Genomic DNA, 23,654 nt, shown 5'->3' with positions numbered 1-23,654 from the left:
GGAAGCAGGCCGGGGACTCCAAGTACACGTTTCCCACATTGTAGCCACGGAAGACCAGCCCCTGCCTCTAATTCATGCTTGTGCGCTGAATGAAGAAGTGAGGTTTCACTTGATGAGCAACAGGGCCCCAGCAGTAAGGGAGTAAGAAATATAAAAATAAATAAAAGTTGGGTGGTTTACACTTACCTAATGCAACTCCAGAACATTTAGAGGGCAACACATCAGCAGAACAAGCAATCACTCTATATCCCAGAACTGACTGCCGTAGCAATGACTGCTGCTGCCCAAGGAGGAGAAAATTTCTGTAAAAATGCCCAGTCTTTGGGAGCATAGATATCAGTAACATGTAGGTAGAAACAGAGCTAAAGGCTTTAAAAATCCCTTCTCACAGCACTAGTCCCATGACACAGGCAGTGTGAGCTGCAGTTGGGGGGAGGGGGAGCCTACCTGACTTGTCGGGTTGGATGAGTGCCCACAGCGAGCCATAGGGTGAAGCATCCTTTCTTCCTAGTCCGGCTAGTCCCAAGTGAGTGATGATCACAGAATATGTGACCTAGTCAGCCCAGCCTTTTGGAGTCAAGCCCTCACATTCTTGGGAAGGAAGTAGCAAGAACCAATAAAACGGCAGGAGAAGCTGGATAGCATTTGTTCCCATCACATTCCATTGCAAGGCCTCCCCATCCCTCCCAGTGATATTATTTTTACTTTATAACAACAACAACAACAAAACCAAATCAGGAAGGTTTGATATGTTTTAGAAAGGGCTCCCTGACTCCCTTTTGGAAAGGGGACCAAGGAGGGCAAGATAGGAAAACACTTCGGTTGTCTTCCGCAAAGATTCAGCAGGCTCCACCCAAGACAGTGGTGGCAGGGCTGCAGAAGGGGCTAGTTTAAGACAAAAACAGGTAGATTTGAGGGAATAAAAGGAAAGAAGGTTTGGGGCAGGTGCCGGAGCTCTTGATGTTGCTACCAACATTCAGGGACCCAAGAAATGTGGATTGATTTCGTGTGGGTGTGGGCAGAAGTGGTGGGTTTAGTTTGGGACATGCTGTGTGTTAGTTGCTTCCACACATCTCAGTGGATAGCCAGGAAGCTGTTAGGGAGACGATTTGGAGGCTCAGAGTTAGAGAGCAGGGCTCACCATGTCGTTTTGGGGATCCCCTACATAGAGGTGGCGGATGATCTTTTAGAGTAGGGAATTTCACTTGAGGAACACCTGTGCATGAGCAGAGAAGCTACTGGCCAAGAACTGAATCCTGGGGAACCCCGGTGCCCCAGGGATGGATCTGTATTAGGCCTCTTACATGGTTCTCAGTTACCTTTTTACCTTCAATTAAAATCTGTGCTCTTGTTATTATGCTTGGCCCAATGACCTTCTTTTCTTGCTGTGACCCACTTTTACTCTCCTTTTAGCGAGATGGATTTATTAGTTGCCAATCATAGACCGTTCATTGCTCTCTTTGTCTTTGAGTTCATGTTTTCCCTGGTGCTGTCACCATTTTTTTAAAATCCCTGTTCAATTCTTGCCACTCCAGAGGAGTCTTTTCAGATTAAGTGTCCCTCAGCTCCAGCTGCAATTAATCAACTCAGAGAACAGTAGGATGTTGGAATTGGAGGGTCTATCGATCATTTGGCTTTCCCTCCAATGTGGCAAGTAAGGAAAGTCAGGTCAAATGAGGCGAGGTGACTCATTCAACGTTATACTGTCAGATCACTGGAAAGCAGGGAGTAGAAATTGAGTCTCCTGACACCTAGTCAGGGGTTCTTTCTGTTAAGCCATGCTGCCTTGTGGTTTTGATTCTTCCCTCTGCCACTGTCATGGTGACTTTCCTTCATTTGAACATCCAGTCTCATTCCTGCATTCCTTCATCCTCGTCCAGTATAGCCCTCCAGAGAGGCAGAGAAGGGATTTCTCTTATTAAATTGGCTCTCATTTGATACAGGTCATTACTGCATCTCTTGTGCCTTGGATGGTCATTTCCACCCCACATATCCAGAGCCCAAGGAAGTAACAAGGCAGTTCTACAAAAATGAGTTCATAATTATGAGAGCCTCAGGAATTGATTGATTAATTGATTGACTGATTGACTGATGGGTGTTAAGTGCCCAGTAAGAATGTCTGCTATCACCAATGGAAAGGGTTATGATCGCTCTTCTTTAATTGCTTCCCAACACACACACCATCTCTCCCTCCACCCACCCCACCTGCCATCTAACCCCTCTCCCCAGCCCTCCTTCACATTAGGCTATCCTTGATGCCTTCTGCTAGATTGGCCTCTTTTTTTTTTTTTTTTAAAGATTTCATTTATTTATTCGACAGAGATCACAAGTAGGCAGAGAGAGTAAGGAGGAAAAGCAGGCTCCCTGCTGAGCAGAGAACCCAGTGCGGGGCTTGATCCCAGGACCCTGGGATCATGACCTGAGCCGAAAGCAGAGGCTTTAACCCACTGATCCACCCAGGTGCCGCTAGATTGGCCTCTTAATAAAAGATTAATAAGAGGTTCAAATACTTTTCAAACCCATACAAAGTTATTGGTGATTTTTGTAAACATATGGGTGCCTCAGTGGTTATTTTAAGGAGGAAAAAAAAAAAGATCTCCTGTGTATGCTTACCTAGATAGTCTCTAGAAGATTTTTGAATGTGTTAGCTTCATATATGGTTATTTCTGTAGTAGAGACGATCTGTGCCTTTTCTAGACAAATTAGTAGGATCATCAGCCAAATCCTTCTAATTCAAGGTAACAGACAAAATTGATAATTAAATAGTATTTATTATAATCTAGGAATTATGGGTAAAGTAAATTTGACACAGTAAACATATTTTTTATGTGTCAGTATGCCTTCCAGTACATCAGGGCCCACTGTGCATTAAATTTGTGTAATCCATTTATGTTCATTTTAAAGCAATCAGAACAGCTTTTGTTTTACATGATTATAGGGTTTTTTGTTTTTGTTTTTGCATAACATAAGATGTAGCATCTTAACCATTTTTAAGTGTACAGTTCTGTGACATTAAGTTCATGCATGCTGTTGTAAAACTGTGGATTGTAAAACATGGCCTTTGCTTGGGTGACATTGGTAATACCAGGCTTACCTAGAGTGTGAATCTTGACTGCAAAGGCATGCACTGCATGAGAAGGAGGGGTAACTTATTTTTGCATCATCTTGTATTATTTTGGCCTCACAACACTTTGTCTTCCCTTTGGGCCATATAGTAAATGATTGAGGCAAATTACATTTATATTCCACAACACTTTCTAATAACTGGAGTCCTGCGATATAGTGCAAAATCTGGCATGGAAATCACTCATTTAGGTGGAGAACAGAACCCCCTGACGTCCAGTCTGGTTTTTCTTTACAAGCTAATACTTTAAAGCCAACCCTTAAAGGATTAATTTCAGGTAAAGCTGCTACTCTGTTAATAAATTACCATTTTTGAGTGTTTACTTTGTACCTGCTGTTGTGCCAAGCATTTGATTTATGGTTACCTCATTTAATTCTCTCTCTTTTTTTTTAAGATTTTATTTACTTATTTATTTAAGAGAGAGAGAGAGCAAGAGCAGGGAAGAGGGACAGAAGCAGGCTCCCCACTGAGCAAGGAGCCTGATGTGGGCCTCGATTCCAGGACCCTAGGGTCATGACTTGAGCAGAAGGCAGATGCTTAACTGACTGGGCCACCCAGGTACCGCCACCTTTTTTAATTCTTAAAATAACTGCATTGTCGCTGTTTGACAGATGAAAAAAATGGATACTTAGCTCATCTACCATTAGGCAGGTGGTAAATGACAAAGTTAGAGTTCGATCGGACCTTAGCCATTCTGCTGTGCTCCCTTCCAGGTTTCTCTAACAGTCATACAAGTTTTCTAGTAAGAACTAGGCCTAACAACATAACCAACAGATTAAAAGTAACTAATATACTGAACACATGTGATACTTCTTTATTAAGTCTTTCAGAAAGAATGTCGTTTATAGGGGCTCTGATATTAATTTGTTTTGACCACATTTTAATAGGAAAGCCAGGAAGAAAAGCCTTGTAAAATATCATTTAGACACAGATTAAGCCTTAGTTATTCCTCTTGTCATTATATTGCTGGAGGCATGTTTCCGTAAAAGGCTGTGCCTTTAGGATGCTCCCTTCCTCTGGCCATCTAGCATGTCAATCTTAATTATATAATAGAGGCAGGCAGGATGGAGGGAGCATGTGTTGATTCTGTTTCACAAGATGGAATACTGAGTAACAAGCTGGGAAACCTATATTAATCTGATTTTCAGATTGTGTCTTTTAGTTCCCCTAAAAGATAGATTGTAGATTTGTTTTTAAAAGAGAGATGCATGTTCTATATAAAACTCCTTTTTATATAGTGCACTGGAGAGGCGGTGTGGCAGATGGCTCATAGAGTGGGTTGGTGTGAATTTGGGGTTCACTTTGTGAGCTTGAGCAAGTTTCTTAATTTTTCCAGTCTTCAACGTTCTCATCTTTAGTGCTGAGATCATAATATCTACCTCGCTAAATACACAGTAAATGTTAGCCTTCCCTTTTCCATCTCCTTCGACCTTTTTAATTCTGCACATAGTTATTACTAAGGATGTCTTGTGTGTTAGGTCCTGTCCAGTACACTATATTCTTTTAAGAGCTCTAATCGAGGAGGCAGGAAGGCATCTAACCATCTCTTTGTGATGCAGATTAATGACAGTATAACAGAACTATCAGCACTCCTTAAATGCTAAAGAAGCATGAAGTATGGAGCAACTATTTATTTGGGGGGTAGAATGGGTAGCAGCTTTCATTTTACTTTTTTAAAGATTTTATTTATTTGACAGAGAGGGACAGCAAGAGCAGGAACACAAGCGGGAAAGTGGGGAAGGGAGGAGCAGGCTTCCTGAGGAGCAGGGAGCTTGATGCAGGGCTGGATCCCAGGACCCGGGGATCATAACCTGAGCTGAAGGCAGACGCTTAACGGCTGAGCCACCCAGGCACCCCAGCAGCATTCATTTTAAACATCTTTTGTGTTTAACAGTCATTTAATACTTGGCGAACATTAAACCTTTATATTTTAGGGTCAGAAGTTAACTCAACCTAAACACTAGGCTGATTTTCAGTGCATGTCAATTTGATATTTGACACTGGGTTAAGAAAATGTTCTACTGGATATAGCATTCTTCTAGTGATCGCTATCAGAAGTTATTGATTTTGGAGACTGAGAACATCCAGAGACACATAATATTTTCAGCTTAATCATAGTTCACAGGAATTGTGGAATTACAATACTTACAGACCCTGAGGAGACAAGAAATATCCTTTCCTTCCCCGAGCCCATGGTCTTGAGTGAAGGTGGAGAGGGAAAGGGCTCACATCATACTGTTGCATTGTACTTTTAGCTTGTACAAAAGAATTATAAATCATAATTTGATAAGATAGTAAGGTCATTTAGGAATGCTGTGGCATTTATCCAGTGATCCATCACTGATTCAAAATGACTCCGCGCCATGAGAATGCAGCCAGTCATGCTAAATTTGACAGCAGTTCTCTGCTCAGATCTCTGCGATGTCATGTTTGGTGGCTTTGCTGAAAAGTATGAATTTTTCTCCTTCCGAAGGGTGAAAACTTTGCTTCTGCTTCTGAATCTCTGCACTGATCATGGGGTGATGGAAGTGCCCGAGGTTCTGTCCCCTCTGCTCTGCTTTCCCACTTTCCCAGACCCATTGTGTATGCCCACCAATTGTGTTCTAGATCATTCAGAGTCAGGCCTTCTTCCTCTGTACCCTTGGTTCCTAACTGGGTGGTGAAACCTGATCTGGTATTATTGGTTCACTCAGTAATTATTTACCAAATATTCATGGTAGGGATAGGGGCAGGATTGAGATATGGGGGTCCAAGAGATAGGGTAATAATTTGTTACCCTGGGCAGGCTGACGATTTGATGCCACTTCAGACTGTTGTTGTCCTTTGAATATTTTTCACAACAGTTTTAAGAGGAAAAGCCAAGCTCCAGATGAGAGGGAAGGGGGTAGCCAAAGAATCCCTCAAATCCCCCTCCTGCCAGTTCCTAGGATCTCAACGGACCAGAAGAAAAATAACAGACCTCTTCTTTTTCCTTCTAAGCATACTCTCTATAAACCCTGAGAAAAGTTCTGGTGGATACTATTTTTATTTCATCTAGTTAAGTTTCCAGAGATGTCTTCAGCACCCCATGGATACGTCTGTATGTGGAAACTGCCCTAACATCCAGGCTTTTATTTTTTTTTTTTAACATTTTATTTATTTATTTGACAGAGATCACAAGCAGGCAGAGAGAGAGGGTGGGGGGAAGCAGGCTCCCTGCTGAGCAGAGAACCCAATGCGGGGCTCGATCCCAGGACCCTGGGATCACGACCTGAGCCGAAAGCAAAGGCTTTAACCCACTGAGCCACCCAGGCGCCCACATCCAGACTTTTAATCTAGCCCTGGGAAAAGACACTGGGATAGATCCCAGAAATGTAGATAAATAAGATGCTGCCTCAGTGCTCAAGGAACTTGAGGCAATAGCTTATTCTATACTCTAACACAGTATGACAGTATAACACAACTGTTAATGTAGTAGGAACACGGATGCAGGGGCAGGGAATTCAGGCTGTGGAGGTCAAGGTGGATCATGGAGGTGATTCATGGAGGTGACGCGAGGGTGGGACAGATGGTGAAATGAAATGTCCCTCTTTTAAGTACATCTGGTATTCCTAGTTTGAACTTTTCAAACTGATGAAATAGGCTACTTTAACTGTATAGAAACTAAAGCCTTAAACTTATGGAATTGCTGGAGAGCAGGATGAGCAAGTGTGATACTGCAACAATTCTGGCCATGTCTGACTTACAAAATGAGATCGAGTTACTAGGCAGAGATTCTTGACTTCTTGCTAAGCCTTAAAGGGGAAGATTTGATTTAACCATCACTAAGACACAGATTCATGCCAATGGAGAACCATTCTCAGATTCCAGAGTTTTAGAGCAGTTCTTTGCTTAACTACAAAGGAGTTCCTTTTGTCAATCTCCCCTATCTCTACTGACCAGAAGGAAATGAGAGCATCCAGACTTCTCAGTTTTCAAAGCAGAAGGCATGGGGCCTCTTGTTTTTCTATCACAGTTGATTGTCCCCTATTGTTCTTTAATCCACAGTCACTTGGAAGTAGTCCTTTGTATGCCATTTCACTGGAAACCTTTTGAAGGGAGTTCTTCTTTGAGAAAGGGAATTTTGGGTGTTCTCTTTGTCATCTCCAGATCCTCCAGAATAGACTTTTTTTAAGATTGTCTTGGAATTGACTTTTTAAGTGAAAATGAACGTGCCTTGGGTCCTGCCAGTGGGGAGAGAAAATGTTTTTGAGGGGGTAGGTAATGCCAGTTTCATAACACTCATTAGCATAGCAGCATAGCAAACTGGAGAAGCCTGTGTCAGCAGCTGGGTCTGTCAGCATTACCCTTGACAGTCGAATCCTGGGTTTTCCTGCCTCATGTGGACTATTGATTGTATTCTAACAAGCATCGTCATTCAGTATTTTCACATTTCATTTTTCCAACTTGTAGTTTTGTTTGCTGCTGGGGAGAAAGAAAGCCAATAACTTATGCTATAGTTTCTTTTTTTTTTTTTTTTAAGATTTTTATTTATTTGACAGACAGAGATCACACGTTGGCAGACAGGCAGGCAGAGAGAGAGAGGGAAGCAGGCTCCCTGTTGAGCAGAGAGCCGGATGCGGGGCTCTATCCCAGGACAGGGATTATGACCTGTGCCGAAGGCAAAGGCTTAACCCACTGAGCCACCCAGGTGCCCCTGTGCTATAGTTTCTAAAATTAGCTTTGAGTGATTTGGTTTTAGTCTGAATAAAGAAACTGAACTACATTTTGTTGTTTTTTTACTTGACAACAATGGCTTCACTCTGAGATGACAACTTGTGGTTAGGAGGGAGCTTTCATTACACTTATATCTTCTCATCAAAATACTCCTCTGGGGTAGGTAAATATGAAGTAGAAAAGAAGAATGAGGGGCGCCTGGGTGGCTCAGTTGGTTAAGCGTCTGCCTTCGACTTAGGTCATGAGCTCAGGGTCCTGGGATAGAGCAGGGAGCCTGCTTCTCCCTCTCCCTCTGCTGCTCCCCCTGCTTGTGCTCTCTCTCTCTCTCTCTCTCTCTGTCTGATAAATAAATAAAATATTTTTTAAGAAGAAAAAAGAAAAATGAAACTTGTTAGTAAAACATGTTTAAAAAGCGTTCAACTCAACCCAGTCAGAGAAATGCAAAATAAACAATATGCTAATTTGGGGTGGAATTAGCCAAAGTGTTTTGTTTTTTTTTAATTTAATGATGATTCTCACATCTCGTAAGGGTACTACTCATACTGTTTATGGAAAAGAAAATTAGTATAACCTTCTTGAGAAATCATTTGTTGTTATATATCAGAGACCTTAACGTATTTATGGCCTCGGACCCATCACTCCCACTTTTAGAGATCTATGCAAAGGAAATCATATGAACAGAGTACAGGGATGTTTACACTATTATTAGTAGTAAAAAGGGAAAATATAGGACTTAATATAAAAATAATTCTGTGAACTATGACATATCTATGTGTGAATTATTATGCTTCCATCAAAACATGTTTAGAGGGGCACCTGGCTGGTTCAGTCAGTGGAACATGCGACTCTTGGTCCTGGCCTTGTGAGTTGGGTGTGGAAATGACTTTAAAATACAATCCTTTTAAAAAAGATGCTGTTTACAGAAACTGTAACAACATTGAGAAAGCCTATGATAAAAAATAAGAGGGAAAAATATTGTGCCATTTTACAATGGCTTGTGTCAAATAACAGGACAGCAAGCAGCAACAATAACAAAAAACCCCAAAGCAAAAACAATAAAAACTTGAAAGAGAAACTATCCCAAATATTCCCCCTCTCTCTTTTTATATAAGAAATGCAGATATTTTCAATGGTTTTTTAATTATTTATACTTGTAAATATTATATTTATTTATAAACTTATATTTATGAAGTTTTAATATATAAAATATATAAATATATATTATATACATATTTAATAAATATATATATTTGTATATTCTGTATATATTAAAAATATAAAGATAGAACAATATCTCAGATTTAATTTATAAACTTATAAATAATATTTATTTATATTCAATTTATAATTTATTTTTAATTGTATATATTATATATTTCTTATATTTTTATATTTATATTTATATCTTTATATATAAATAAATTATATATAATATATATTATAGTATATAATATATATATTATAAAAAATATAAATTTAAACAAATATAAATTTGTTTAATTTATAAGCTTATAAATGTCTTTAAGACTTATAAATTAAACCTGAGATATACTGTTCATCTCATTCTTAAATAAAAATTAAATGTTCATATTTTATGCCTTATAAATTGCTGTGGTGAAGACACTGAAAGTATAACATGTGACAGTGGTTTGTGTCTTTGCAGGAGGTCAGAAAGCTGACCCCTATAATAACACTCACTTTTTAAGTTGTATGTCTCATAAAGTTATTATATATCTTGGAAATCTTAGAATCACGTAAGTAGATAACTTGTCTTGCAGTGCTGCATTGAGTAAAATGTAATAATGTGTTTATGATTTCTCTTCAGGAATTTTTCAAATAGAAACTAATTGCAGAGTGTCCAGTTGACCAGCATTCATCGGGTAAGGTTAACATTTTGAATTGTGAACACATGGTAAAGATAATTATTGGTAGCTTAGGGCAAATACTGAATACTTAATATGTAAAAAGAGATTGTTATTCTTTACAGACCTTTTGCATAAAATCCTTTTGATATAGTTAAACCAGTTAATAAACTAGAAAATTAAGTCTGTATACGTTTTGGTAAAATGTCCTCTTCCTGTCCTTTGTTGGTCTTGTACGTTGCAGAGTATATGTGTATGTAGTTGATAGTTGTTATTTTTTTAAACCTGAGAGATCTGAGGAATATAATGTCTATGACAGACTTAGACTCCATGATTCCATGTCTGTATTTTTTTTATTTTTGCTTAAGGTAGTGCTTTTTTATGCCGGGAATTGATTTGCCTTGTTTCCATAAATGTACAATGGCCGCCCTTTCCCAGATTACAGAAGTCAGAAATAAACAAGTCCCGTATCTGTTGCTTTCTACAAACATCATTTATCTTTTATACTTGTGGAAGATTAATCTTAAATTAGCACTGCAGCAGAACTTTTGATTTTGACATAATGAGCAATTAATTTGTACACTATATTAAGTAGCATGACTCTCTAGTATTGTGAATATGACAAATGTCTTGAAAAGTGTGTTGCCCAGGTCTGAACATAATGTAATCCAGGTGAAGCAGTGGTGAGGACATTGGGTCTGTCCTCTGGGTATTGTGAACACCCTTCTTTTATAGATGAAAATATAGATTCTTTGACTTCTTGAGTATATTCACATATCCCTGCTGATTCATTGAGTTGACTTTGAATTTTTAAAAGCAGTATCAGGGATGCCTGGGTGGTGCAGCTCAGTGAAGTGCCCAGCTCTTGCCTTTGGCTCAGGTTGTGATCTCAGGGTTATGAGATCGAGCCCCGCATGGGCCCATGCACCCCACATTGACCTCTGTGCTCTGTGCAGAGTCTGCTTAAGTCTCTCTTTCTCCATCTCCCCTCCTCTCAAAAAATATCTTAACAAAAAAAAAAAAACAGCGTATATCAGGTCAGCTCCTTCTCTACTTATGGCTCTTCAGTGGCTTTTCCATTCCTCCTGGACTATTTATTATCCAAACTCTATATGTTGGCTGCAGGCCCTCCCATTTAGTTCCTAACATCCCAGCTGAGAGGCCTCCCTTCTGATCTGCACCCATTCTAAGCTTCTTGTTCCTTCTACTTGGAATGAGTTTCCCCAATATCATTGCATGGCTGGCTCTATTCAGATCTAAAGAGGCCTTCCCTGACTGCCCAATCTAAAGGAGCTCTATATTCTTCATGGCACTTCTGAATTTATTGTGTTTACATATTTGGTTGTCTCTCTTTCCTTCTTCCTCATTAAGATCCCTGAAAGCAGGGATCTTTCTGTCTTGCACATCTATATTTCCTGAATGCTTCAACCTCCACCAGGCATGGAGTGGGTATTCTACAAACTAAAATCCTGACCTCTCTTTGAGAAGTGCTACTGTTCAGGGATGTCCCACCCATTCTCTTGGAGGTATTTTCTTTGTATAGAATCAAATATAGTACTTATTAGGTTTACCCATCATGCCACCCATTTGGCCTGGTGAGAGCTTGGCATGGTGGTGCTTCCAACTATGCATGCCTTCTCGTGGGATTATAAATCCCATGAAAGTAGAAACAAGGTCTCATATTGCCTTAGTACACCTTTGCAGTCCTAGCCTCCCTAAGTGAATGCATTTAAATATTAACTTTAGAGAAAGGGTGAAGATGAGTGGCTTAACCATATTTTTAGTATTTCTTGAGTACACTGGTTTGTCCCAAAGCTTAAAAAAAATCTCGTTTTGATTTATGGTTTAAAATTGTAAAATAAAAATATTCTGGACTACATTCATAAATTCATTAAGAAGGCCTATTAGTAATTAGGCTAGGTAGCCCTTATCAATTCTATCAACTTCCCAGTTCTGTACAAATTAGGAAATTTGTTCATAATTCCAGGCCCTAGAGAATAACTTAAGCATTTCTATGCTTTAGTTTTCTTACTTGTAGAGTTACAGTCTAATCTCCGTGGTTTCTTCCTGGGTTTGCTAGCCCATATGATTCTGCTCTTGTGAAAGGTAGGTCACCTATGGGAGGAGTAGGAGAAGCAAATGATGATCTCTGCTATCAGCCAGACATTTAAAAGGAAAGCATGTAGATTCACAAGAGACTACACAAGAACTGAGTCTGGATCTACTTGATGGCTTGCTTATTGTGGATGGTGGGAGGGGGAGACAAGAAAACATTTTTATAAACAATGAAGATGGTGGAGAAGGGTCCAAGGTTGCCTTCTGCTTACATATTCTAAGAACCATATAACCACTGGTGGCTTATGTGCCAATGTTAATATTATAACGTGACTGCAACTTCTTTCACTTTAAATGTATTCTAGATAATTCGGTAGCTTACTGATCGCATCAAAGAACTGAGCCTTTTCCTAAAAAAGACAATTACCATCTACATTAGATAGACCATGTGTTCCCTAACTCTCAGAAACAAGGAAAAGTAAAGCAATTTTTTTTTTTTAAGTTCAGAACAACTCAGATTTAATTGGAATTTCTAGAGTTATTCCTGTGGTGTTAATTGTTGTACTCAGTAACTGTCTTCTGGGGCTTCAGATGATTAATTTTCCTAATATTTAGAATATTATTTATGATTGTTTGGAAACCCACTACCGCTGTACAGCTTTGGATAAGAAACTGCTGAATGGTAGTTACACATCACTTCTCTCCTTCGGTTTCTCAGTGATATTGACCATGATGTCATACTCTTTCCTTGAAACTGATTTCCATTCCAGAAACACTGTGCTTCTTCTTTATCTCACTGAGCCTGCTTCTTGCTCCCCCTTTGCTCTTCCTGGTCTAAGAATCCTTCTTCATGTGATATATTTTTCAGGGGAGAGATTCTGTTCTTCACTCACTCAGTTCTCTCTCTCAAAGAACGAATTCATTTCTCTGGCATTGTCCACTACTTAAATGTTCTTGAGTTCTTATCATGAATTAAAGATAGTGGTAAATACTTTGTGATTTTTCCAGCTGAGTCCGTTTCCCTTCCCTTTAAAAATCTGGGCCCACCCGGGTACCTTTTTTGAACCCTCAAGCCTGGCCGAAGTGGTGCAGAGTAATTTCTAAGGCTGGACTTTAAAGAGATTTGTGGCTTCTGCTTTTGGGTGCTTATGGCATTCCTTTGAACTTAGCCACCTTGCCATGGGAAAGCCTAACCAGCTGTGTACGTGGAGGAGTGGCTGGGCCCCTGGTCATTAGCCAAACTGAGCAGCAAGACCAGCAGACAGCCCAAATGCCAGTCCTGTGATTGGCATTTTAGACCTTCCAGCCATCCCAACATTCCAGCCAACACCATGTGAAAGAGAAGATCTGTCCTATCATCGCACAGAATCATGAGAAGTGACAAATTGTTGTTTTAGTCACTCAGTTTGGGGATGGTTTTTTGCATAGCAATAGAGATCTAAAGCAAAAATTGGTACCCAGAAGTGAGGTCCTGCCCTAACGAAACATCTGGAATTGGCTTTGAGACCAGGGCACAGTGAAGTTCTGGAGGGAAGTGAGACAACTATTAATGGTGGCTGGAGGGGCAGTGAGGAAATTGCTATTGGGGGATATAAAACAGTACCCTTGTTGCATACTGACAGAAAAATTGACGAGACTGATACCTCCAGTAACATGGAAGATGGAAAATGAACCTAATGGATTTGTGTATCTAGCTTAGGAGATTTTCCAGCAGAAAATCAGAATATCCAGCCTGGGTGGTTCAGTGGGTTAAGTGTCCCACTCTTTATCTCAGCTCAGGTCTTGGTCTCAGGGTCATGAGTTCAAGCCCTGTGTTGAATTAAAAAAATTATTCAAACATAAAAAAAAATATTCCAAGTGCCAATTGACTTTTTTTCACCACGACCAAAGAAAGAAGAGATTGTTCTGATTTTAAGCAGACTTTGGATATAGGTCCCATCCAGAATTGTCTAGGGTTGTAGATAAAACTGTTCTTCATTCCAGCTTTTCCACCCAGCAAAAGGTACTCAAAGTAGAGATCAGATCCAGAGCACTGCTGCCAGGAAAACATAATCTCAAGGTACAAACAAAACCCAGGGCCTCACAGTAAGACCCTGTATTATGACTTCAAAAGATGAAAGGCCATGCCTTCTGAATCTTCTTTGCTAGATAACAGGACTTCTACATTCCTTAAGAATGCTGTCCCACAGCCTCCTAGACCTAATTTAGCTGACAAGATCCTGGACTTCAAGCCTGAACTTGATGCCATAGTCAGATGAAATTTTTAGGGGCTTGGAAGAAGGTGAGTGTTGCTTTGCATGTAGGAGGAAATGACTAGAAATCACTTGGGGCAGGGAGAGCAGGGTAAGTTAACCCAGGCTGTGTATCTGTTACCACTCCTCCCATTGAGAAGTCACATTTCCCCTGCTCTGTCGTCTGGGATCAGGGCTGGCTATATGACTCCTTTGACTGATAAAAAGTGGTGGATGTCATACCATGTAGCTTTGAGGGCTGGGCCATTAAAGAACTGCAGTTTTCCCCTTCGTGCTTGGAAAGCACCGTCTTTGAACCCCACCACGCTATGTCAGGACCCTTGAAGAGCCATGAGAAGTCGCACTGGAAGGCCAGCCAGCAGCCAGCTCCAACCACCAGCCTGATGAGTGAGGGCGTTCTGGACCTTCCTACCACTCTTGTGCCAGCCAATCCCATGAAGTAAAAGAACCACCCCAGAAACATGAGAAATAGAACCCTATTGTTTTTTTAAGCCATTGATATTTAGAATATGCAGAATAGTTAGCCCAAATCCTTCCCATCTACATGTGGCTGAGCACTGGCCTCTCCCAGGGAAGGTCCTAGGACCTTAGCTACACCCTGCCTAACACCTGACTATATTACTTTCTGCTCTCTGATATGCTCCATTAATTACTGTACAAATATTTGTTGTACACCATGTGCTAGGAACTGTGGAAGATACTATATAATACCATAGACTCAAAATCTGAATCCTTTTGACTCCTGCTTCTCCATGGACCCCTTTATCTGCTGTTGCTAAGTGGTGTTGAATTTTCATTTACAGTGACTCTTTCGTTCATTGCTTTCTTTTCAAACGTGTTACAAAATTCTCCCTCATTATTTCAGCCCACACAATTGAAATAGCCTTTCAGCTGGGCTTCATTGTCTAATTCCTCCTCATGTTCACCCTACAAATCTCTACAGCTCAGGGACTCCCTATCTCCTGCATCACACACCTGGGTCTCTCTCGGGTCTCTGAAGGGCTCATGGAGCGGGATGGTCGCTGTTACTGGTAATCTGTGGAGAGGGATAGCACTCTAGACATCTACTGAAACTTCCAGGAAGATTTAAAAGGCCAGCATTTTCCCCAGATATTTAATTGCCAATCTGTCTTGTGAGATTTCTCTTCCTGCAGAGATGTGGAAAAAACAAACAAACCAAAAAGTACTGGTCTCAGCTAGACCAGTTGAATTGCTTGATCCATCGTAGGAGTAGGGCCTGGATTTGAAGGTTTGGGGTTTTTTTGTGGTTGTTTTTTTTTTTTTTAAAGCACAGGTTGTTCTAGTGGGAAGCCAAAATTGAGAACCACTGTCTTAGATTCTCAAAAAATGGTCTCTGCACCAACAGCATCAACATTAACTAGAAGTTTTTTAGAAGTTCACATTTGGGGGGCCTTCTTCAAACCTAATGAATGAGAAACTCTGAGGTGTGGGTTTTTTTAGATTTTGTTTATTTGTCAGAGGGAGAGAGAGCACAAGCAGGGGGAGCTACAGGCAGAGAGAGAGAGAGAAGCAGGCTCCCCGCTGAGCAGGGAACCCAATACGGAATTCATCCCAGGACCCCTCGATCATGACCCAAGCCGAAGGCAGGTACTTAACCAACTGAGCCACCCAGGCATCCCTACAACTTTGTGTTTCAATAAGCTCTCCAGTGATTTTTATAAATATTAATGTTAGAGAAACACTTTACTATATAAATCTTAGATCCCTTCCAGGAAGTCTCAAAACTACAACTAAACGTGGGAAGAGCGTTTATTGTTTGAAAGTTGCTCTATTGACAGGATCTGAAACAATTGGTAAAGGACATAAACTTGTTACCGAGTGCCTTGCTAGTGATCACTTAAGTTCTTGAGAAATGCTGAATGATTATCACCACATCTCTGAAAAATGCCTCAAGGGGTTATTTAATTTAATCTGAAGGAAAGGAGCAGGTTAATCAAGGATACTGATGCTCTATTTCCCAGAGAGAGAACTTGGAGAGGTGAATTGAAACTTCAGTTGGATGTATGTTAGACCCAAGAAACATCTTTTGATGAGAAGTGGTACTAAATATTTTGAAGGGTTATAAGGCAATTTCTAAATCAATTTGCTGTGAAAGCGTAGAGAATCCCCGTTTTGAATTGTTTGGTTATATCCCTGCCTGGGGTCAGAGACAGAGATCTTTGAAGTAGTGTCCAGTTCTCTGCATAGAATGACTCTAAATACCATCTGATCATCATTTGTTTATTTTTTCACTAGTTATTTTGGAAATGCTTTCAAAGTAAAATAGGGACTAGTGGAAAGTAAAGATGCCTAACTTGAGTGTTCTTGTTTCAATCCTAGAGGATTTGGGGTGAGATTGTCAAAGAATTCATGTGCTTTGAAAAGCTTTTATGATTTTTGAATGAGGTTTAAAAGCTAAAGAAATGGGATTAGGCCATAAAATCCTTTACTCTTAACATGGTTTCTTTGAACTGATTTAGTGCATTTGTATATTAGAAATGGAGATCTGATTTAGATTGAATCCTCATTGTTTGCAAAAATACGGTCTGGAAAAAATTTCCTAGACACACAAACAGTTAAATTTTGTAGTGACAAAGGCTTTGCTCTAGCCTTTGAGATAAACACTTTAATTAGAAGAATTAACATCATGTAATATATAAGAATGCTTGAGTTTTTCATACATCATGAAACCTGGATGCTATATATTTATTTTTTTATATGTGAAGTCTTAGTTCAGTGGAAAACGTTTGGTAGAAAAAGTTTAGCTGGGGAAAGTAGATTCTATAGTATATTACAGTGGTAATGTAAACATGGTTAACATGTGGACATGGTAGAAAACTGTGTATTTCTATCCTTTTTTTTTTCAAAAGATTAAAATGGAACCCAGTTACAATGCAGTTGTTGGGGTGAGTTAATGTCTTTGTCTGTCCAGGCTGCTTTAACAAGCTAGCACAGACTGGGTGACTTAACTAGCAGACATTTATTTCTCACAGTGCCTGGAGGCTGGGAAGTTCAAGACCAAGATTTCAACACATGTATTTTAGGGGGACAAAATATTCAGTCTGTTGCAGTTGGGGAAAAGAGAGAAATATTCAGCTTTTTCTTTAGCATTTGAAAGAACAGAGTGGCATAGTTAATTGGATTTAATGAGACAGCGTGGTCTGCTGTGGACAAGGTTTGAGATTTGAGTCTGAGGACCTAGGTTCTAACTGGAATTATTTCTTGACAATTTTGTCACCTTGGACAGGAAAGCTCCTTTGGGCCTCCTTTATTTTCCATGTTTTACAAATGTGAAGAAGAATAATACTTCTTTAGCGGTTTATTTTCTGAAACCAATTAATACAAATGAAAGTGCTTTGAAAGTAGGAAAACAGGTATCAGCTTATAAATTGTACCTTTTTATCTGCTCTCTTATTATAAGGAATTCCTCAATGGAAATCTGAATTAGGTGATTAGGGGGAAAGCTTATAATTCTTAAAAAAGGTAAACAGGAAAAGTTATTTACAAATCACTTTCAGTTAGTATTAATATGGTAAACCTATAGTTAGCTGTGGTTCTCTTAACAGATTAGTTATAATAGTTTCTCATATTATTACTTAAAAATACATATTTTAAAAGATTACTATAGTTGGAGGTTTGTGACTCTCTTCTTTCAAGAAATATTGTGTTTGAAGTAGAAATGTGCTTGCAAATTTTAAAAGAAAATGTATTGTACAAGAAGTATTGGGATGGCTGGGTAGCATTCTGGAGTTACACAATAAATTCTTTCCTGGTACGTTATAGATGCAAAGCAATGGAAGAATATGTAAAATGTTTCACACCTCAAATATCTTTATCATATCTGCTGCACATAAATGCAGTTGTGTATCATATGTTGGAAGCCTTCTAAAAATGAATTGTGAATGAGAAACTCATACTCTAGTGGTACTGTGTAAGTATGAATTAGTACACAGCTGGATTATCATACACACTAACTGTGCCTTCCTGCCTACAAAATAATTTGATACTGGATAGTGGTTATCAAGCAGGCTTTATTGCACATGGATTGGTAAATCCAAAGTAAATTTCAGACATGCCCAGCTTTTTGATCTTTGAAAATGACAAGGTCACAAGAGAATTACTAAAAATATCTTAACTACAATTTGCAGTTGATACACTGAGCTCTATTTCAAGTACTTAATAAACCAAAAAAGAATCGTATCACCAGGGCAAATATATAAACATTCCTAGCAACTTTTCAGAGGTTCATAGGCACTAAGAGAATATAATCCCTTAGCAACTTAAAAGTTTTATATGTTTTGGATTGGCCCCATATTTCAAACTGACTGATATATATATACAATTTAAATTACTACAAATGATTATTTGAAATAGATGCTTAGGATGGTATTTATTAACCTACAAGATTAAAAAAACTAATACAAAGTACAGCTACATTTCATAATTTCAGAGAATTTCAGACATATTTCTGAGCTGTATTTTCAAAAGTTATTAACTTGTGCCTATTTCTAATGATATCAGTAGGCTAAATTTGAAGAGCACTGAGCCTTCTTATTTGGAGAGATATGTGCTTTAAAATTAGGATGCCGAAATTACGTGATTTGACAGGCCATCTGATAAATGCAAATAAGACCAACTGTGTATGAGGACTGAATGAGAGAAATTAACATATGTAGGCTGCTTGGAAAAGCTAAATGTTCATCTAAGTGTTGTAAATATGGCATTTTAAAATATATTAACATCTAAATCTCTGTAGAAACTTCTCTGTAATTTAAGGGAGTTTAGGGGCTGAGTATGATCTCATATATGGGTGGGGTCCTGTATATATAGCTTTGCCAAAATGTCCTCCAATGTCAAAAGTAAACTGATCTATGAAAATCTATTTGCCGTAACGTGTCTTATGATGGAGTGAGTTTCTGAAGACAATGTCTCCATTTTTGTTTGAAATATTGCAGCTATTTTATCTACGCTTTCTCATAGAATGAAGACAAACACAGAGATGGTGTGTCTAAGAAATTTCAAAAGGTGTCGGCCTCCTGATTGAAGCACAGTCAACTTATTGGATTCATCTTTTTCATCCAGTAAGTATAAATATTTAAAGAACATTATTTCGGACAATGTTGACTTGTGTTCTTCGTTGGATAAATATTCGCTCTCTGTCAAATACCCGTATCATGGTTGGGGCCATTTGTGTTTACATTCTTCTGCAATTGCTGTTGTATGTCTCAAATGAATTTAACTCTCAGGACCTTTAAGAGGACAAATACAGCCGCAAGCTGTGAGCTGGAAGAGCCCTTAGAGACGATCTGGTTCGTTCTCTAGATCCATTAAAAGACTACTGTGAATCTGTGAATTTTTTTTCTGACCAAATATGCTATTAGATCCAAATATTTCCTTTTATTTGTCTTCCTCTGCTCCATCTTATATGGTCTGGATTTTACTAATTAGATATTTTTTAAACAGTTGATATATCTAAGGTTGAACATTACATAAATCATTGCTGTAAGGAGCACTATTTGAATACTTTTTAATATGAAAAAATGCAAAATCTGCTTCTTGTGTTTCTGAAGGCAAAAATAATTTAATAATAGAACATATCCTGAATCGTTTATCTTATTAGTGCTTTGACATCAAAACAGTGCTTATGAGAGAGAGTCCCCATAGTAGCATGTTCTAACTGGGTTTTTCTTCCCTTTCCCTTTTTAAGCTGCTGCTGTTGTTTTGTCCTCTGTTAAATACTCCAAGTTGGACATGAACTTAAATTATAAATCAAGAGCTTGGGGGAAGAGGAGATCATGCATTAACTCACAGTTTGTTTCTAATGTAGCACTGGTAGATTCCTCTAATCCCAAGGGATACTTACATAAAGCGATGCTTGCTCAGAAGAATTTCTGCAGAATAGTTTAAACACAGCTCTTAAGCCATAACTGATGCTCCAGACATGGGATAGGATGTGGAAAAGAGCTTGTTCAGACTCTTTGGAAGGTGTGAAATGTGGCTGTAAGAAATAAGTAGCATAAGAATAAGTTTTCCTAATGTTGGTTGAAGAAAACATGGCTTCTTGTTTTTATTTTATTTTATTTTATTTTTTAGATTTATATATTTATTTATTTATTTGACAGAGAGATATCACAAGTAGGCAGAGAGGCAGGAGGGGGATGGGAGGGGGGGAGTAGGCTCCCCGCCGAGCAGAGAGCCCAATGTGGGGCTTGATCCCAGGACCCTGAGATCATGACCTGAGCCGAAGGCAGAGACTTAATCCACTGAGCCACCTAGGTGCCCCGGCTTCTGGTTTTTAATGACTCGGCAGAGAGTCAAGATCCAGGAGGGAGTTACTTCACAGTCTGCCCCAAATACCTTTATAGATCCAGTCTGGTGACCACCAAATGGTCTCTCATCTGAAGATGAGTGCACAGCTGGGATGGCCCAAGTTTTCAAGTGAAACCAGAAAACATCTGCATCCTCTGATCAGCCCTGCCTCCCAGGTTCTGTTCCTGAACTAAATCCTACCTGGCTAGGACAAGCCATTAGAGTTTTGGATCCTTGCTTCAGTGGCTTTTCTTTTCTTTTCCTCTTCCAGTTCCTGGACCCCTACAAGGGAAAGTCATGATTACACTAACGGAGCTGAAATGTTTAGCAGACGCCCAGTCATCCTATCACATCCTAAAACCATGGTGGGACGTCTTCTGGTATTACATTACCCTGATCATGCTGCTGGTGGCTGTGCTGGCCGGAGCTCTCCAGCTCACACAGAGCAGGGTTCTGTGCTGTCTTCCATGTAAGGTGGAATTTGACAATCATTGTGCCGTGCCTTGGGACCTCCTGAAAGCCAGCGCCAACACGTCCTCCTCTGATCCCGGGACCCTGCTTCCACTCCCCCTCAGAATCCAGAATGACCTCCACCGACAGCAGTACTCCTACATCGATGCCGTCTGTTATGAGAAGCAGCTCCACTGGTTCGCCAAGTTCTTCCCCTACCTGGTGCTCCTGCACACACTCATCTTTGCAGCCTGCAGCAACTTCTGGCTTCACTACCCCAGTACGAGTTCCAGGCTCGAGCATTTCGTGGCCATCCTCCACAAGTGCTTCGATTCTCCGTGGACCACACGCGCCCTGTCCGAAACGGTGGCCGAGCAGTCGGTGAGGCCCCTGACCCTCTCCAAGTCCAAGGTCCTGCTTTCGTCCTCAGGGTGTTCAGCCGACGTTGATTCCAGCAAGCAGTCATTGCCCTACCCACAGCCTGGCTTGGAGTCAGCTGGCATCGAAAGCCCCACTTCCAGCGTCCTGGACAAGAAGGAGGGTGAACAGGCCAAAGCCATCTTTGAAAAAGTGAAGAGGTTCCGCATGCACGTGGAGCAGAAGGACATCATTTACAGAGTGTATCTGAAGCAGATCATCGTGAAGGTCATTCTGTTTGTCCTCATCATAACCTACGTTCCGTATTTTCTAACCTACATCACACTTGAAATTGACTGTTCGGTCGACGTGCAAGCTTTCACGGGCTACAAGCGCTACCAGTGTGTCTACTCCTTGGCAGAAATATTTAAGGTCTTGGCTTCGTTTTATGTGATTTTAGTTATACTTTATGGTCTCACCTCCTCCTACAGCTTATGGTGGATGCTGAGGAGTTCTCTGAAGCAATATTCCTTCGAGGCGTTGAGAGAAAAGAGCAACTACAGCGATATCCCTGATGTCAAGAATGACTTTGCCTTCATCCTCCATCTGGCCGATCAGTACGATCCTCTCTATTCCAAACGCTTCTCCATATTCCTGTCAGAGGTCAGTGAGAACAAACTGAAACAGATCAACCTCAATAACGAATGGACGGTTGAGAAACTAAAGAGTAAGCTTGTGAAAAACTTCCAGGACAAGGTAGAACTGCATCTTTTTATGCTAAATGGTCTTCCAGACAATGTGTTTGAGCTGACAGAAATCGAAGTGCTCAGCCTGGAGCTCATCCCCGAAGTCAAGCTGCCCTCCGCCATCTCACAGCTGGTCAACCTCAAGGAGCTTCATGTGTACCATTCGTCCCTCCTGGTGGACCACCCGGCATTAGGCTTCCTGGAGGAGAACTTAAAAATCCTCCGCCTGAAATTTACCGAAATGGGAAAGATCCCACGCTGGGTATTTCACCTGAAGAATCTCAAGGAACTTTATCTGTCAGGCTGTGTTCTCCCTGAGCAGTTGAGTACCATGCAGCTGGAAGGCTTTCAAGACTTAAAAAACCTGAGGACCCTCTACTTGAAGAGCAGCCTGTCCCGGATCCCACAAGTCATTACAGACCTCCTGCCTTCACTGCAAAAGTTGTCCCTCGATAATGAGGGAAGCAAACTGGTGGTGTTGAACAACTTGAAAAAGATGGTCAATCTGAAAAGCCTGGAGCTGATCAGCTGTGACCTGGAACGCATCCCACACTCCATTTTCAGCCTGAACAACCTGCATGAGTTAGATCTAAAAGAAAATAACCTTAAAACGGTGGAAGAGATCATTAGCTTTCAGCATCTCCAGAATCTTTCCTGCCTAAAGTTGTGGCACAATAACATTGCTTATATCCCTGCCCAGATCGGGGCGCTATCTAATCTAGAGCAGCTCTCTTTGAACCACAATAATATCGAGAATCTGCCCCTGCAGCTTTTCCTATGCACCAAACTACATTATTTAGATCTAAGCTATAACCACCTGACTTTCATTCCAGAAGAAATCCAGTATCTGAGTAATTTACAGTACTTTGCTGTGACCAACAACAATGTAAGTAAATGCATCCTTCCCTTTATTTAGCCAGTCTTTTGAGCCTCTGCTGTTGTGGTGTATAATGTAGGTAAAGAAAATGGACCTTCAGTCCTACAAAGCATCCTCTGAGCCTGGTCCGACAACCACTTACCAGATGCTTGCCCATGAGTAAATTACCAAAGCACTGAGCATCAGTTTTTGACCTAAATTACAAGTTGTCATGGAGATTTTATGAGAAAAATACATATAAGCACTGGGCATCGTTCCTGGCACATAGTAATTGCTCAACAAATGTTCTCTTTATTCCCTTTCCCCATTTTTTACAGAAATATCACAGTTGAAGTATTTTAAACTAATTAGTTATAACAGAGCTTACTTTTCATTTTGGAAAGATCTTAAGTAGTTAGAAAGCTTCATAAAAGTTTTTAGCTTCCAGATCTGTCATAGGAAAAGAACTTTTTGTTAAAAATACTGGGATCATGAATTATTCATAAATCTTTTTTGTGATGCAGTAAAAAAAGACTTGAAATCTACATGCATGTCTAGAAAGACAATTCAAAATGAAAGGCCTGGTTCTATAATGCAACACTAGGGCTTCTTAGAAGCTTTTTCCAGCCTCCATACTTTAAAAGTGAACCATAATTTGCAACAGTAAAGCCAAGTTAAGGAAAACTTGACTTCACTGAAAGAAGAAAAAAAAAATAAATGAGTAGTTTCCTAGGTTAAAATATGAAGCAGGAGGGAAAAGAAAAAAAAAAAAATCATGCTAGCCAAAAGGGCAGGAGAGTGATGGTAATGTCCATATGAGAAGAAGGAAAAAAATCTTTCAGAAATCAGGTCTGCCATAAAGTGAAATTTGATCTTCCTATTGTAGAAAATAAGAGCTGTTTTCTTCTACCCCACCCACCAAAATGTAATATCTCCTAGACTTTTTAT

The 23,654-nt window shown here is 39.9% G+C and overlaps 1 protein-coding gene across 4 annotated transcripts in view; it reads left to right on the top strand.

The window, feature by feature from the left end:
* LRRC8B (leucine rich repeat containing 8 VRAC subunit B) overlaps window positions 1-23,654 on the top strand; it is a 67,345-nt gene that overhangs the window by 31,811 nt on the left and 11,880 nt on the right. For 3 of the 4 annotated variants that reach the window (XM_046010462.1, XM_046010464.1, XM_046010463.1), the window contains exons 2-4: window positions 9,645-9,699; window positions 18,969-19,069; window positions 20,569-22,736. In XM_046010462.1, coding sequence (XP_045866418.1) covers window positions 20,595-22,736 — 2,142 coding nt within the window. In that variant the 5' untranslated portion in view covers window positions 9,645-9,699; window positions 18,969-19,069; window positions 20,569-20,594. Of the gene's footprint in view, window positions 1-9,644; window positions 9,700-18,943; window positions 19,070-20,568; window positions 22,737-23,654 lie in introns of all 4 variants that reach the window. The other variant, XM_046010465.1, reaches the window with a different exon arrangement.

The sequence above is a fragment of the Meles meles genome, chromosome 1 (assembly GCF_922984935.1).
Source record: "Meles meles chromosome 1, mMelMel3.1 paternal haplotype, whole genome shotgun sequence".
Taxonomy (NCBI): Eukaryota; Metazoa; Chordata; class Mammalia; order Carnivora; family Mustelidae; genus Meles; species Meles meles.
The sequence above is the reverse complement of the archived record's forward strand: the minus strand, read 5'-3'. Positions and strand labels throughout refer to the sequence as shown.